General features: G+C 41.3%; 1 protein-coding gene across 18 annotated transcripts in view; it reads right to left on the bottom strand.

The window, feature by feature from the left end:
• Positions 1 to 18,275, bottom strand: part of PTPRD (protein tyrosine phosphatase, receptor type D) — a 361,390-nt gene that overhangs the window by 95,253 nt on the left and 247,862 nt on the right. For 10 of the 18 annotated variants that reach the window (XM_018557524.1, XM_018557525.1, XM_018557533.1 and 7 more), the window contains 3 exons: positions 17,832 to 17,932; positions 16,297 to 16,556; positions 7,908 to 7,998 (listed from right to left, as the gene is read on the bottom strand). In XM_018557524.1, coding sequence (XP_018413026.1) covers positions 7,908 to 7,998; positions 16,297 to 16,556; positions 17,832 to 17,932 — 452 coding nt within the window. The remainder of the gene's footprint in view (positions 1 to 7,907; positions 7,999 to 16,296; positions 16,557 to 17,831; positions 17,933 to 18,275) is intronic. The other 8 variants (XM_018557538.1, XM_018557537.1, XM_018557536.1 and 5 more) reach the window with 1 other exon arrangement.

Below are 18,275 nucleotides of genomic sequence, written 5' to 3' on the forward strand. Positions count from 1 at the left end.
CCCCCCCCCCCCCCCCTTTTTTGCTTTGGGAACAGAGCACAGGAACAGGGAATATCTCAGACCCAAACATTTTAAAGTGTGGGTGCCCCTTCATTGAGAACAAGGCTCCCAGATTTTGCCAGCTTGGAGGGCCAGGACTTGTGACAGAATGTGTTTCCGTCTTGGGTTAGCTACCTGAGGCCTGTGAGGGACAAAAGGAACTTTTCTTAACGAAGGGAGCAGAGAATTTTCCATCTAGAGGTTTTGTCGTCTTGTTCTGAGGTCATCTGAGAACAGCGGGGTCCGTCAATACTGACCCAGGGTCCCTAGTCATAGACTTAGATCATACAGATTAAGTCTGACACACGGCCTTGATGGAAACAGCAAATTACATAGTAAAGCCTGCAAGGGCAATTAAAGCCTTAAAGAGGGCTTCTAACCTCTAGTCCATTTGGTCCTTGAAAACAAGGACATCTTATACAGGGAATTTAAGATCTTCTTCAAGAAAGAACTGTCTAGGTCTACAACAGGACCAGACGATTTCTTAAGAAAACCCTCTTCAATAGAGTATTGCTGAGCAAACCGTTTAGGAGGAATATTACATTTTTCAGGATGATTCCAGTCACTATACAACATTGGCTATAAAATCTTAAATTTATTGACCTTTGGCAAGGGTTACCCAGACAGTTCAACTGCAAACAAGTACAAACTGCATCCACAAGGATAGAAATAGTGTCCTTGAGCTAAGGGGAGATGTCAGGAGACATCCTCTTACTGGGCTGAGTCCACAGAACTGGAAGCCATCCCTTCTTCTTCCTTAGAGATAGGAAAGGCAGACAATAGAAGGTCAGAGGTCCCAAAGAGCTCAGACATTTTCCTCATAAATTGAACCATTACTGAAGCAAACCTCTCTACATGGTAAACTGACTTTAACCACCTGCTGTCCGGCCGTTGTAATTAAAAGGCCGGACAGGGGCTTCTTGAATGCGGATGGGCGTTTTTAAACGTCCCATCCCGCCCCGCTCGTGCCAGCAGCTACGCGGGGGGCGGCGGAATCAGCCTGCAATGTAAACAGCCGGCGATGGCTGTTTACATACAAGCGTTCGGGCATCTGTAGAGACGCCCGATCGCTTGTAATATGCTTGCGGGTGTGCGCCCCCCCCAACCCCGCCGCAGCCGGCGATCCTGAGCTCCGCTGTGCCCGGTGTGAGCCCGGGACCAGCACAGCAGCTCTGCGGCCGGAGATCAAACGGAGCTCAGTACACAAGCTCTGTTTGATCTCCTCCTCCTCTTCGGAATGCAGGCAGTGATGTGTATTACATCACTGCCTGCTTTCAGTGTCACTCTCCGGTACAGAAACCGGAGAGAAGCTGGTGAAGCAGGTGTTTGCTTCATCAGCTTCTCTGGGGGTCCCTAGGTGACATTAGGGGTCTTGAAGACCCCTTATGTCTCCATAAAGAGGACCTGTCACTGAAAATTGGCAATCACAAAGGGGGCTTGTTAGTCCCCTATGTGATAGCAATAAAGTTAAGTAAAAAAATTTTTTTGAATAATTAGTTAAAAAAATAAAAAAAAATGTAAATTCACATATAAAAGGCAATAAAAAAATGTAATTTTTTTTTAAGTCCCCCGCCCCCCACATGCGTAAACGACTATTGCATCCATTACTACGCACATGTTACGTATAGCCACGAACGTCGCAGTGAGAGCAATAATTCTCGGCCCATCAATCGCTGATAACACTAACCTGATGAGCGGTAAAACCTTTTAAATCGTCGCCTATGGCCAATTTTGGGTATGGTAGTTTTTGCGAGTTCGCGGACGCACACAATTTTAAAGCTTGACATGTTTGGTGTCTATTTACCCGACGTGACCCCGCCTTTTATATTTTGCCAAAAATTTGGGTAATGATAACTGTTTTATAAAATAACGTAGGAAAAAAGTTTTTCCCCCCAAAATTTTCGGTACTTTTTTCATTATATAGTAAAAAATAAAAACCCCAGTGGTGATTAAATACCACCAAAATAAAGCTCTATCTGTCCCCAAAAAATGGTATAAAATTAATTTCAGTACAGCGTTGCATGACAGAATAAGTTTCAGTCAAAGTACCGCAGCGCTGAATACTGAAAAATGGCCTGGACAGGAAGGGGGTGTAAACACCCCGGTCAGCAAGTGGTTAAAGGTGCTGAGAAGCTCCCTGGGGCGCATAGTGATGGGAAAAAGACCAGAGCATAGGACTGGCAGAATCACTGTCACTAGAAGGAACAGCACATTCCTCAGAACTGTTTTTGGGCTATGTAGCCACAGTGCCTAACATCCATAAGTGCCCATAACTATGATCCACCATGTGCTGAGAGTAAGCCCCAAAGGTGCCCCGTATCCAGACTCTTGTAGGCAGAATGGTGAACAAGTGTGTAAAAGTGGGATATTGCAGTTTTCCTCCCTGTGCTGTGCAAAGTTGCAGCAGCAGCAGAAGCATAGAAGTATACAAACAGCTTACAGTGCATGCTAGGAGAAAGAAAATGGTGGTTGCTTTTTTCCATTTGCATTCTCCCTCCCAGCATGGTACCCAGAGGGAGACTGTGCAGGCAGAAAAGCAGCCCTTAGGCCATAGGGAGATGAAAATTGGTGACAAAGTTAAAGACCCAGCTGTCCTAACTGCCTTATGCTGTGGCAAAAGAGTCACAACAATGACCCATTTTTACTCTTCAGGGAGACGAGCAAAACACATTGGTCAACTGGCTGGGGCAAAAGCCATTGGCTTACTTTACCACACTTGCAGTTGCACCCAGAGGGTTGTAGTGGCCATTTAACCACTTGAAGACCGGGGTGGTAAACCCCCTTACTGTCCAGGCCATTTTTCAGCATTCAGTGCTGAGGAAATGTTATATTTATTTAGTCATGCAACGCTGTACTGAAATTAATTTTATACCATTTAGTTGCAGATAGAGGGGTTTTTTGGTGGCACTTAATCACCACTGGGGTTTTTATTTTTTACTATATTAAGGAAAAATTACCAAAAATGTCCCCTACATTACTCTATGAAACATTTATTAATAACCAATTTTTTTTGTAAAATATAAAAGATGGAGTCACGTCGGGTAAATAGACACCAAACATGTCAAGCCTTAAAATTGCGTGCACCTGCGAAACCACAAAAAACTACAATGCCTGAATTGCCCATAGTCGACACTTTAAAAGCTTTTAACGCTCATCAGTTTAGTGTCATCAGTGATTGAAGGCCCTAGAATTATTGCTCTCACTCCGGCATTCGCTGTGATAGGTAACATGTGCAGCAATTCTCGTTTTTGAGTGTTGGCGCACCTGACGCGTATTTTTGTTTGTACATGCGTGTATGTGGCGGCAGGGGGCTTAAACATTTTTGGGGGGGTTTTTTTGCATTTTTTTTTACACTTAATGTTATTGCTATGTGATAGCACAGGCACACTAACAGGTACTCTTTATGGAGACATTAGGGGTGTCTAAGACCCCTAATGTCACCTGGGGACCCTCAAAGAAGCAGAGATCTGCTTCACCAGCTTCTTCTCTGGCTATAGCAGCCAGAGAAATGACAGCTTAATGCGGAAGTGATGTAATACACACCACTTCGCATTCAGAAATCGGAGAGGAATTCAGCAGGTGGGAGAGTATGATCTCCTTCCGATCTTCATGCTAAGAGCCGCTGCGCCAGTACTGGGCCCGCAGAGGGGACAGTGGAGCCCAGGATAGCCGGTAATGGTGGTGGAGAGGGCGCAGCAAGTGGAGGGGTGCACACTGCTGGACACCGTACATGCAATCAGACGGCTATAGAGCCACCTGACTGCTTGTATGTAACAACTGTTAATGGCTGTTTACAAGCAGCGTTTTCTGCTTGCGGGTGCGCGAGCAGCGAAAAAAAGCTATATCTTTGCGGGACCCCACTGGAGGGAGCTTGCCGTCCGTCCGTTTATTTACAACGGGCGTATGTCAAGTAGTTAACGGGACATGTCTCATCCAATCTTCATTCTCCCAGAGGGGATACGCCCTGTAAGGGATCTTTAGGGACATGACTCCACTGGGAGATGGACCATGGCACTGAATCTGTATAGCACCCTGCAACTACTGCACATGCTGTACAAGGTGGCAAGGTGAGTGCCCAACTCAGGATCCAGTGCACTAAACACATTACAGGCCAGCCCAGCATTTTCCTTACAACAGGGTTGGTTCAGCCGAGGAAAAAACTCAGCCAGATAGTTGCTGAGAGGTCCCGCAGTGGCGTTAAGCAGCTTGGGGGAACTTGCTAGAAAGAAAAAAAAGTAAAGAAAATGATGCGCTGTTCTTACAGATGAGAGAAGGTTTCCATCACCTAGGGACATTAGGAAAAAGGCTAGACATGGAGTGGGAGGGGTTATACAGGGCTATTCCTACAGCTTTGATTTGCCAGTGTTCAATCACCTGACAGTGACTGCATAATCCCTTGGTTCCAGAGTTAACTCCCTGTGTCCTGCAATGTGCACACAGGACACATGTCTCTCTCATTTGGAACAGTATAAGCTATGCTATATTATCTTATTTTTTGTTTTTAAGTAATGCATTCTAAAGATAGACTTCAGATGTCTTAAACACAATATCTTACAGACATTGGTACCAAATATAAAATTGTTTAAAGGAGAACTATGGGGTTAAGGCTTTTCCCCATAGTTCTCCTTAGGGTAACGGGCGGACACAAACTAGCGTCCTCCTGTCACCCTAGGCTCAGTATACCGCGAGCTGCTGCTCGCTGTATACTGAGACGCCGCAGCTGAAGCGGATCCCGACAAATGTGCCGGGATCCGCCCAGCTGCGTGGCTGACAGCTGGCTCTGCCTATCTAGAGGCAGAGCCAGCTGTACCCGCCCCCTCCCCCGTTCGTTCCGCCAGTCAGTGGCGGATCGGAGCGGGGAGGGGGGAATCCAGCCCCTCCCCAGTCACGGCTCTCTGCCGTGAAAGGATCGAGAGGTGAGCGAACGCCGGTATGTGAGAAAAGCACTCACCTCAAAGTTCTCCTTTAAAAATGCATTTTGTTGTTTTGTGAAAATTGCATAATTGTAAAGAAAATCTGAGTTTCCTTTGTCATTTGACAATACGAGGCAGTGTATACATTTATACACATGCACAAGCTTGAAATCATTAACATTTAACTTTATTTTACATAATACGTCATTAAGCAGGAAGGGAGGAATAACAGGCATCAGGTTGACCTTCACATAGATGTTGATGTCTGTCAGAGTCCAACTATTTACATGAATAGTAGGTAACCATAACAACAATTCACAAATCCTTATCAGGTGTCTTATTCATATGTGCCTTGATAATGCTGCTTGATTTGACAAAGCTGATTACTCCCTGGCAGCCCATGAGGCATGAAATGAGCCAGTACTGACTGCACTTTCTTGGATTATTAAATGATGATATTTATGATACCTTGGAAAAGCAGTAATGCTTCCACATTAACATGTTACCACAAGAAGTGTCCCAACGATCTGTGAAATGTAACACTGGTACCTTGTGGATTTTAGTGTCTGTATATGTTAATAGTATACATAGAACCACTACCTCATTATTTACTAGAAGTCTTGTCTCCAAAGGGTGGGGCATTCACTTACAAGCCTTCCATGCCATACATGGTATTATGCAGCAGTTATTTCTCCTTTAGGAGGATGTTATTTGCATATGTATAATATACGGACAGCAACAACAAGAATAATAATAATAATAACAATGGTTGTTATTATTATTGTTATTATTATTATTATCATGATCAATATTAACATCATCATCATTATTTTTACAGCTAGGAGAGATAATTATGATCAGGAAATATCATTGAGTGATATTCAGCGCTGTAAGTTACCATAAGGTACTTGTCAGCCTTTGCCTAGAACAGCATAGTAAGAATTGGCACCATCAAAAAACAACGTTTAACCACTTCCGGGCCGCAATACGCCTATAGACGGTGGCCCGCAGAAGTGGTTAAAACAAGAACACGGTTGTGTTTGTGGTGCCATTTTTAACAGCCAGCGATGTACAGACGTACAATGGATTGCGTCTATACAGCCGCCAGATTGTTTGTACCAGCGCTCGTGCAGCGCTCGGGACTGGCTCAACGGGTCTGCCCGCAACAATCGGAGATCACTGGACCCGGAAGTGATGTGTATTACATAATTTCCTGTGTCACTAGTTACAGTCTCTGGCTCTTAGAGCCAGGAGAAGAAGCTGAGGAAGCAGATCTCTAAGTGACATTAGGGGTCTGAAAGACGCCTGATGTCTTTATAAAGAGGACCTGTTAGCCCCCTATATGATAGCAATAAGGTTAGTGTAAAACAAATAAAATAAAGTGTTTAAAAATTAAAAATATTAAAGTAACATGAAAAATTAAGAAATGCAAAAAAAAATGTTAAAGTCCCCCGCAAACAACCGTCAGTGCGCCTACATGCAAAAACGACAATTGCACTACACGTTACATATCGCCACGAACGTTGGAGTGAGAACAATAATTCTAGAGCCATTAATCACTGTTAGCACTAAATTGATGAGCGGTAAAAGCGTTTAAAGTGTTCCCTATGGGAAACTTTGGGTATTGACGTTTTTTGCGGCTTCACGGGCGAACGCAATTTTAAGGCTTGACATGTTTGGTATCTATTTATCCGACGTGACCCCATCTTTCATATTTTACCAAAAAAAAATTGTGTATTATATTAAGTTGCTGTGCACTAAATTTTATTTTATCTTATTTTATTCAAAAAATTACTGGTTTGATAAACAATTGCGCAAATACCGTGCAACATAAAAAATTGCACCTAGCATGTTTTTATTCTACAGGGCCTCTGCTTTCATAACATATATTATTGTTTGGGGATTTGAAGCAGTTTTATAACCAAACAAATATATTTTATCATGTGTGCGCAAATAGTAAGAAAATGCTCCGGGCAGCAAGTGGTTAAAATATGTTGCTTTTTGTTTTTGGATTATTTTTAATTTCACTCAGCCTGTGAGTAAAGCTTGAAGACAACTTCTAAAAGATGTGTGCAGTGGTTACCAGTAGTAGTGCAAAGTCACAGAACTCTTTGCAGTATGTCTCTTTGGTAGTGGGTCAAAACATCCAATGCTGTAGCAGCAATGCTCACTAGACATTGCAAAAATATCTTCATTCTATAGTACATTTAGGTTTTATGTTTAAGTAATCCCATGGAATGGTTGGCAAAAGTGATGGGGCCAGTAAGAAGGGTTGTCATTCATTTCTGCCTAGGGCAGTATTATAACCCTGCAAATGCTATATACTGCATAGTGCAATCATAAACACATTTAACTAAATATAACCTGGAAAAAGATTTCATAAGCTTAAACCATGTAACTATGGTTAATAAGATGGTGGATTTTACTATCCAAACCACCCAGTCACATTTGTTTCCCTACAGAACCTTTTTACCATTGCACAAACATCCCAGGAACATTAGTTGGTGTGAAAAGAACCACAAGGTACAGGTCAAAAGCTAAACTGTACTGCAAATTGCAATTTAGCATTTGTTTCAGATTTAGCAAATTCTACTAATGAACTCGACCTTTAATGGAGTTCATATCCATAGAGATTAAGCCATTGCCGTATAATCATTTCACCTCTTTGAACTCTCACATCTTTCTTTGCACTGAGCAAAGAATCAAATATTTATTACAAAGAGAGCAGATCAGGGTGTGCTTTAATTTAAGTAATTAAACATTGTGTCCCCACAGGGTTACAACATAAATGGTACGTCCAGGCTGCAATTCATATTAACGTTATATAGAAATGGCATATGGATAGCGGCAAGGTTTTTCTTTTAGCCAAAAAACTGTAAATAAACTGCTTAAAAATATTGAATACAGGAGACTGCATAATAATGAAATTATAAAATGCATATTATTCAACATTACCTCATCCAGTTCCATTTCATCTGGATTCTCCCATGCCTTAATAAACTTTCCATGGGATTTCTTCAAAGGTACAATGACAACGTAATAGCCTCTGTAAAAACAAAACAAAACATATTACAATGAGTAGGATGTCACTGTAAAAATTTTAAACATTTGGGGGAAATCATCTATGCATTCCTTCACCTACATGACTGTTTTTTCTCTCTTTTGCTACTTATATAATATCATGTCTTATGTAAGAAGATGAATGCTGGAGTCTGGTCAACAAATCACCTGTGCTTATGTGTTATGTTATTGTATATTCTGTATGGTAATCTGAATTGTCTGTGGTTTATATATTTGTTTATTTAATATTGTATTTGGGCCGGGTTTTTTTTCTCTCTTTTTGATTTTTGTTATGTGTAAAGCTCAATAAAAATTAATTGATTAATAATAATAATAATAATAATAATACATACAAAGGATGTCACTGTCATGTAAGTGCAGAGCCTTTGGATGATCCTTGCTTCACTTGGTATACCGGAATAGCTGAGGAAGCCAAAAAACACTTGATACACAGCTGTAATCATGTGTGAGAATACCAAATGCTGAAAATACTGGAAAGAGCTCAAACTTAACTAAATCCAGCTCTTAGTACTTTGCTAAAATTTAAAAAAACGAATTTCCATTGTTGGAGACATGCCTGTGTAAAACATTCCCTCCTCTTTGCCAGCATCCATCGCTGAGATGGTCGACTGGCAGTGAAGTGCACGTGGCATCATTAATCATGTGCGTAATGACGTCATGTGTAATGTAATGACGTGCACACCCGTTGACACCCAGCAGCTGCTGCACTGGGTAACACCCGGCCTGGTGACGCCCCTGATTTGGTGGAAAGTTTAATACTTTTAGATCATAATTAGATTGTAATATGTTAGTACTATCTGCTATTGCTGGTTGGAGAGGGTAATCTGCTTATGACTAAGAGTTTGTGATGTGATAAGTAATGAGTCATATTACTAATTCCAAGTCAGCACACATAACCCATGCACATATTTAACCCTGTAAACCTAACAACTTCTCATATCAACAGGAAAAGGGGAAGGGGCTCAGGAGGTGTGGCCTGGACACCCTTTGAGATAGCTGCCTTAACAAGGAGCTCCAGACCTAGCAGACTCATCATACCAATGCTGTTCCAGGGGTGTGGACATTTTTTTAAAAACTACTTGTCCAAGGACTAAAGCAGGGGCCGAATCTACTTGTCCCTCATGACAATCTACTTGTCCTGATACAAAAAAAAATATTTTAACCAAAACCGTATTTAGCAGTGCTAAGAAGTGCTTCTCATTGGTCAGTCCCGTCAGGGGACCGTGTTGACCAACAAGTGCTTGCAATTTGCGAGCAAAATTCAGAATACATGTAACAGGTGCAGATAGTACACCCGTACTGGTGGATGAGAAGGACCGTTCGCTGAAAGGTAAGTATAGTGGGAGGGAGATTTGTGCGGGTAATTCCATTTTCCCAAATTGGGAAAGTGAATTTACCCTTCAGGGTTGGTGCAGACTTGGGGATTCCCGGGACGTACGATCGTGTGCAGTTGCATACAGCGGTTGCATCCGCATGTATGGGGTTACATCTGCGTAAAGGTAGCTGTACCTATTTTCACGACATGCGCCGCACAGTGTTTTAAGCTGTGATCGGCGGTGGTGTGCGATTCCGTGACCACCCAGCTATCCGCTCGGTTTCGTGCACGATGACCGGGCAGTAACGGATCGCACACCACTGCCGATTGTGCTGTCAGTGCCAATATTTTCTAATGGCACCCCTGTCGTGTCAGGCAGATTGCGCGTTTTACTGCTGCAATACAGCCCTGCCCGTGCGGTTGCACACGATCGCAGTTGAAAACACTGCACAATTTTTCGCATGCAGATAGGGGCAGCAGGGCTGGTTTTAATTTTTTCAATTTTTATTTACTTTGTAAAAAATTTTCATTTGTTTTATTATTTTTACTTTATCGCCTTTTTATTTTTTTACATTTTTATTTAGTTACATTTTTAAACTTAACTGTATTGCTATCACACAGGGGTTAACAATCCCCTGTGTGATAGCATTTGGAGATGACAGGTACTCTTTATTGAACCTGTCACCTCCAACATAGGAGTTCTAGCAGGCACTGTTGCTAGAACACCTGTGACAGGAGCGAGCAGTGGCCGCCAAGGACAGAGGCTGAGGGAGGTAACAGAGCCTGTCACTACTCCATGCCCCCCGCTCCGTCCCCACAGTGAAAAAAGCACTTGCCCGGCGCCCGGAACTACATGTCCCGAGCGTCGGGCGCTACGAATTCCACACCCCTGTGTTCTATAGCAATCTCTATTTCCAGGGGAGCTCTGCCTCCCAAACAGCAGCAATGTACCAATGCAAATCCTGCAGAGGGAAACCCCGCAAATTATTTGACTTTTTCTCAGCTGCACAGCAGGCAGGATACCAAGTTGACCGCAGTTCATCTAGCAGCACCAGCTCTCTTGCGCCATCCTTTTCACAGAAACTTTTAGACACAGAGGAGAGGCACAAGGGGGCAGCATTGCAGGATGCAGTGGTTAAAAGACTAGGTTGAGACATTCTCTTCACCATCCCCAAACTCCAAGGGCCCTGTAGGTAAAAAGGCCAGCACACCACATGCAAGTCAGGCTGCAGTGGCTGTTCTCACCATGACAGCAAGTGATTTCCTGCTCTCTTATCTTGCCTCTGATGCTCCAGCCACATACAGTGTCCCTAAAGACATGCTTCTGTCACTAAAATCCTCTTCAAAACAAGATTTAACTAACATTATTTTACATATACAAAGGCAAATTGGCCAGCTAGGTGAACACACAGATCCAATAGAGAGAAAGATGTGGAGATTTGCCATGGCACATAATGAGCTGGAGGATTCACATGATGAGCTATTGGATGTTCTTAAAAGAGAAATAAAGTCACATTTTTTTGGCTTTACTTCTCTTTTGGGTCACAGGAGTATATATAGCAATGTACACCGTCAGACAAAGTAACAAAGCAGGCAAAGCAGAGCCATGCTGCAGCCAGGAAGGATTCTGATAATATTGTTGGGATCTACTATGGCACCCTAAGTGACAGCAGGCTCTGTCTCTCTAGAGTCAGAGCCAGCCATGCACACACCATCCCATCTGTCTCTCTGGAGACAATGGAGAAACAGCGAGGGGAGGGGGGAAATCCCTGCCATCTCTGCTCTACGCAGAAAGAAAACACTAAGAACTGAACAATTATCTAGGGCTTAGAGCTGGTGTGTGAGAGCTGCAATTTTCCAAGCCAGCTCTAAGCAGCATATCACCCGCCGGCTCTCATCCTGCAATTTGCCTTTAAATGGCTAAATGATAAGATTGTGGACCTGGAGAACAGATCTCACAGAACTAGGATAAAGATTGGTGAAGTGCCTGAGTCAGTTACAGAAGCGTAAATGGTGCAATACCTCACCCAAATGATTAAAAACGTGTTGTCTTTATATTCTAGATATATTTATACTATAGAAAGGGAACACAGAACTTCAAAGCTGAAATACCTTCCACATAATGTGTACAAGGATATTTTGGCGAGAGTCTACTTCTATCATATTATTACAGAAGCAGTTTATTGCAGCAGCAAGGAAAGTGGGAACACTCCCTCAACTCTGTGACATCTCAGCAGCAACTGCACAGCTATAACGAATATCAGTGAGGGCAGTGACAAATATCCACAGATAACATCATGTTCCTTATAGATGGGGATTTCCTAAAAAAATGTAATGTTATCTACAAAGGATCACTATATAGACTATTACACCCTGAGAAAGTTATGGAAATGCTATGGCTGTGGAGTATGGTGAAGAAAAAAAATGACATTCACTTCCTACCCAGACTAAACTGTGCTGGATACTGGTGTTGGTAATAAGTAGTAGTGGTGGTGGGCATAGAAAATGTACCCATCAAGTTGGTATGCCTGTATGCTCCACACACCAATCTCAAAAAAAAATCAGGAAAGTTGTAGGGATTGCAAAATAATATCAGGAAGACAATTTATTGATCTGTGGAAATGTTATTAGCATTGTTGACACCTCATTAGAAACACCTAATGCCAGCAGACAACATAGCTGAGCTATAGCAGACATTTTAAAGCTAAAGGCAGCTTCAAAAAGTGTCTGAGATCACTTGAAAGATCAAATCATTAGAACACCTGAATAAGACACAAACTACCAAAACAACTTAGTCAAGACTCAAATCGCTACTCTCAAGCTAACAAAGCTGTAACATACTCGGCAATAATCATTAAACAATGCAGATCAAAAAAAATATCCCTATTTGATATCTGGGCTGAGTCGCCTGGAGGAGATGGCTTTATTTTTTCACATTATTAAACATTCAAGACACAGATTATTCCATGCTTAAGAAACTGTGGAGCTTGGGGTACTTTATTGCATTTGCAGTGGACATGTTCCAGAGTAACAAATTTCTGGATTCAATCCTTCATTTTTATTTCCTCGGTACTGGGGTATAATGTTGCCATAAGCCCAGAATGGCCCTTACTGGGACTAGACTCAGAGCAGTTCCATAAAACAGAGTTCTTTGTGTTTCATGCTATACTGACAGCTAGACAATATATTAGTTGATTATGAAAGCAACCAGATCTCTCATTATTATACTCTTTATTAAACAATAGAAAAAAACACACTTTGAACTTATGTTTGCAAGAAAGAACCAGTCCTTATCACAATTTTACTCATTGACAATATGGCTTCATCATCGGAAATGCATCTCACTTTTCAATGTTATATAATGACCCTTTTCTTGAACCATACATATTTGTACATATGAGAGGGCTTTTTGTACAGATGCTTTCTTTAGGTGTGTTTCTATATGAATCTAAGTCATATGCCACTGTTATTTAACCTAAACATTCTTGCTTTCTACATTCTTGCTGGCTTTTTTCTTAAAGTTTTTTATCAATGTAAAATTCTTGCTTTGCTAAGATTTTGTCAATGAAGACCAGTATCTTAAACAGAAAATTGCTTTTATTATGTCTTCATTTGTCTTTGATTGTGTACTACCTTATAAAATGTTGACTTTTACTGTAACAATACTATAGAACTAGTTTACATTTGTTATCTCTTCTTCTGAAAAACTAATAAATATTCAAATAGCAAAAAGGAAGGGGTGAGTGCACACAACTACAATGCTACATCTACTAAAACATACCAAAAATGTAATTCAATTATTACTTGAAAATATGAAAATACTACTACTGTTACTACTATGAATATAAAAAAAAACCCACATTTCATTACCCAGCTTTAAATATCTGTTGATGTTTCATTCATGGAGTGATGCATGAACAATTTACATTTTGCTGTATATTACCATAAATGAGTTCTTAAAATTAATTACAGTTCTGTAGTTCTTCCGCTACAGTACACCTTAAAAGGCAAACTTATGAATTAGAAATCATTTTTCACAATGAGGCACAGGCAGCTACTCATTAATGTAGACAACAAGCAACTGCATTTCCAGTGTATAACTGTACCTGGCACCATTTTTCTTGTATTTTAAACTCTACATGTGTACATTAGCATCTACATAAAATATTACAGCATGTCGCCTTATTCTTACAAGCCATACTTGAAAATAAAATTGTGATTTTCTCATCTACTGTTCATCCAAGCATACCTGCAACCTATCAGCTGACATACTGTGAAGAAGTAGACAATGCACTTGTTTGTTTTACTAATTTAAGTTTTAGTGTCATGTTGACAGCAACTCTGCCCTGTCAACAGGGCTATTTAAATAACAGTGTAGCTTCATTCAGGCAACATTAGGCAGCCTGCTCTAATCTTGCCAATGCACCCATACCCCAAAAACACCAATATTTCCAGGTATGGGGTGGACATGAAACTCCCCTCTGCCTCCCACAATATAATGCCTGGTGCCTGAGTGGACAATCACCAGGGCTGAGTGTTGTTATGTAAAATATAATTCAATATGCATATATGCCTAGCCATATGCAAATATAAACTTTTTCAGATGCATGCGCTTTTTGGGGTACTGGAGTGGTGGACCAGGTGGCAGGGGAGTGTTGGCAAGCTAAGAGCAGACACCTAAGCTGTTATTTTACTATTACAGTATATTGTGCAGTTGCTTTAATGAAGAACACCAGGATTTTCTTTTTACATTAACTTTTGCAGTGGGGCTGCCCCCACACTGCAAGGTGTAAGTGCTCGTTTTGTCTAGGGGAGAAAATAAAGGAAAAATACTCACCTGATCCTTGGTCTGCTCTGGCTGCTAGACCGGTCCCCACTGCCTCCTTTCCCTCGGGTTCCACTGGTCTAAGGACCTGTTATGTCATCACATCTAAGGCAGGTCCATTAGACATCAGGACACCGAGGGATATACCAGAACCAGAGCAGAGGGGGAAAGGTGAGCAGTTAGTGGCACAGGACCGAGGATCAATGTTTTTCTTTCATTAGGTTACCATAATTAACTCTGTACTGTGCCTGCAGATCTTATCAGTTTTAAAGTAGATTTTAACACTGTCCTAACAAGGGGTTAAATATCTAGAAGCATTGTATGTTAATGAGAGGAAGCTCTGTGTTCCTAGTCTGTTTTTGGAGACAGACAAAGTTTCCTGGCACTATGAAAATGTACAGAGAAGCCTGCCGTCTGTCCAAAGGCCTGAACAACAGAGATATCTAAAAAGTCATCATTTTGTTTTAATTATTATTATTGGGAATTCTGTGTGAATAGGAACACATACCAAACATATAGGGGGTTCTTCACTTAGCTGCCAATGGCAGCCGAGTGAATAGCCCAGCCGAAGTGAGCCGAGTGACTGATTTCAGCTGTACATCAGCTAAAATCAGCCATACATCGGCTGCCTTCGGTCAGCTCAAGTGCAGAAGGAGTTCGACTCTGCCGATCCAACATCTGGATCGGCTGAGCCGAAGCTCCAGCAGCTCACTCGTAGCCGTTCTCCCCCTAATCTCATGGGGCCGAACGGCAGTAAGTAAATAACTCAGCGGCATTCGGCTCGGCCATTCTGCTCGCTACCTCCGAAGTAGCGAGCAGAATAGAAGAACAGTTAAATGAAAAAAAAGAAAACAAATTTTTAAAAACTATTTAAAAAATGTAAAATAGGAAAATTCTAAAAAAAATTATTAAAAAAAATAAAACATAATAAAAAAAAGACGCACACCGACATGTACGCACGCGACGAACAACTGGGTGGTGCCAACTGTTTCCTATTGGCCACCACCTGCTAGAGTCTTCTAAGGCCAATAAATAACAACTGGGCGGGGCCGACCGTGACGTCACAACCGACTCCGCCCAGTTGTTATTGTTAAATGACAGATCAGTGTCCCCAGGTAATTTGGGGACGCTGATCTATCATTACAACTGGGGGAGCGAGCTGCGAGATCACGGCTGGCCCCGCCCAGCTGTCATTTGCGTGGCCAACCTTTCTCCGCGCTTCGCCTGTCACTACGCCTCAGCCAAGCCAAAGCATATGCGTTCGGCTTGGCTAAGCCGCTCGGCTGCTGTACGGGCTACAGTGAATAGCCCGTACAGTAGCCCTTCGGTTCGACTGAACCGAAGGGCTCAGGCAGCCAAAGCTAACCGAAGGATCATTAGTAAATAACCCCCACAGTGTTTTTTTCTCAATTTTACTCCAAAACTGTAATTACATGTAGCATGGTGATCATATGCACTTTATGATGGCATCAGCAGGAGGCTACACTGAAGGATAATTAGATGGACTCAGCTGTCACATTGCATCTTCAAGTATCACCTTAAAGCAAAACGAAACCGCTAGCTACAGATGCAGGGTGAGCCCTGACAATAATGTGCAAGTATGCACAGTACATTTGCACAATATGGCAGACTTATCTTTTAGTTTGCTCTCCTTCAACGCTGACAACTTTGTACTCTCCCTCACCGCTCCATATGCCTCCATCATCTCTTTTGCATCTTTCAGGTCCAGATTATTCCCTCATCAGCCACTGATGATGTAACTTCAGTGCATGGGCTCGGGAGATACATCTTACAGATGCCAGGAATGGGCCTATTGTGTATTGTACACTGCACTAAGCATATGCCATAGGCAGCGTACAAAAATAAAACCTCCAGGTTTAAGGGGAAAGGGTTTGTTTTGCAGAAGAACAAGGTGTAGGACTTAACAATGTTAAGTCCTATAAGCTTTCGTGATAAGAAAAAAGCATAGTGGCTAGTTTTCTTTTCTATAGTCTTTGACACAAATAACTTGCTCCAAAAATACTGGTAAACATTGAGTACAAACTTTTTTTTTTTTTTTTACTATGCATAGCACATCACCATTGAAAGTCAAAAAGAAACATAATTGCATAGTTAAGACTTACTTTATTTTATGGTTGGCAAGGACTTCGGGTAACTCCACAGTTATCATGCCATCAGAATTGGTTTTTCCTATAAAAACAGGTTTTGTTTTTAAGACATCAGGTGCTGTTCTTGCTGCCACTCTGTGCTGTAGACCTCCTGCACTGTTTCCTCGATTCGTAAGAACAAATGAATATAATGTTTCTGGTTTTAGGTTTTTGATGAGCTTCTGGGTCGCCCGACCATCCACTTCATCAGCTTTCTTTCCATCATCATACAGGATCTAAAAGATGAATGACTTGTTAAGCTATGTACCTAGCACAACACAACCATTTCTTAGAGCATTTCCATGTTTAACAAAAATGCCGCAACACGTTTCTCTTTGACTTTCCATCCAATAAAAGTATAATGTTTGTTCATTAAATGAATGCTAGAAATAGCACTAGCTCATTCTGCAATTGAATCTGGTTTATAAAAAGAAAGATGGAGGGTGACCTAGTGGAAAACTATGACTTTAGGTTGCTTGGACATAGTGAAGAGTGAATTGAGTAGTAGTGCAGTAAACTGCTGCAGGATATGAATGCATAAACCCTGTTCTATCTGAGTTGACATTTTGACTGAAAGCACTTCAGCAAAACACATAAACACTGTTTCTGTTACAACAATGGCTATTGCAAACCCAAATATTACCATATAAAAGTAGCAGTTATATTATCATTGTGCACAGAGCAGAGCTGTGGGACCCAGCAGGTTCAAACTAAAAATGTTAGAGCATAGTCATTATTTTATCTACTACAGCATATATACAACCTTATTATTCCCTTCAGCAATATGACAATAACTTGTATATCAGGAGTTACTGTTCAATCCAAATAGATAGTGTACAAATGCCCTTAAATTTCCTCTAAATTAAACTTTGCATTAAAAATGTATTGCTTCATGTCCCAAAATGTTTTTTGATGGTCAGAACGTTCTAGCATGTAGAAAGCATACTATGATATCTATGGCCAGATTTATCATTGTTTTATCTGCTCAATAATGATTGCTTATAGTCCATACCACTAAGAAGAAGGTACAATGCACACATGAAAGATATTGTCCATGAATATAACGTTTTTGTTCGGAACAGTCTAATGTATATAGATGAGTGTAACTGCAGTGCATGAAAAAAAAATGTTCAAAATGTTCTAACTATACACTTTGGCTTTTGTCTGGAGTGCCTAGGCAAAGGTGATGTCACGGTCATTCCAGAGAGATCATGGGAATGCCAGGATGCCAAATCTTACAAGAGTGTTGGGCAATTATATTTATTCAGGTTTCTCCTAATGTGTGTTTTTTTGGATGCTGCAGGAGGAGAGAGTGGCAGGGGTCTAACCAACAAGCAAATCTTGCATTTTGATGCAAGGTCCACTTTAAATTACCAGCACACTCAAATGTAGACTTCAGGGATTCAAGCAATGTGCATCAATTCATGGATAATTATGTATCTTATGTTCAGTGTGTGGGATAAAATATTCCACCTTGTGACCACCTTAGGTTCCTTGCCTTAAAAACTTACTTTAAAGGGTAATGCAGAGTTGTAATTTTCTGGAATCTCCCATGATAACAACACAGATGTCTTCATGACAGCTTTCACATGGAAATTTTTTGCAAACACTGCTGGAAAAATATGAAAATGGTATTTAAATGTTCTTTTGAAACAGAACACCTATCTGCTCCTGAACCTTTTATAGTTTAGTCCTAGACTGAGGAGATAAGCTGAAGGAGAAATGGGTTGATAAGGACCTGCACTATGCTTTTTGTGACTACAGCTAAGTTAAATGCTTACCTTACCTGAAAGCGTTATGCAGGTAGTATCGATACAAAAGGCAAGTGAATCCTAATGTCTTTAAATGTATTAAGCTTGTTGTACTTTACCTTATGGAACTGCAGCCCTAATAACATAAGAAGTATCACCAGGATTAGAAAGCACTTCCGTACCCTGTTATCCCAAGAAAAGATA

The sequence above is a fragment of the Nanorana parkeri genome, unplaced genomic scaffold (assembly GCF_000935625.1).
Source record: "Nanorana parkeri isolate BGI_ZX_2015 unplaced genomic scaffold, ASM93562v1 scaffold288, whole genome shotgun sequence".
Taxonomy (NCBI): Eukaryota; Metazoa; Chordata; class Amphibia; order Anura; family Dicroglossidae; genus Nanorana; species Nanorana parkeri.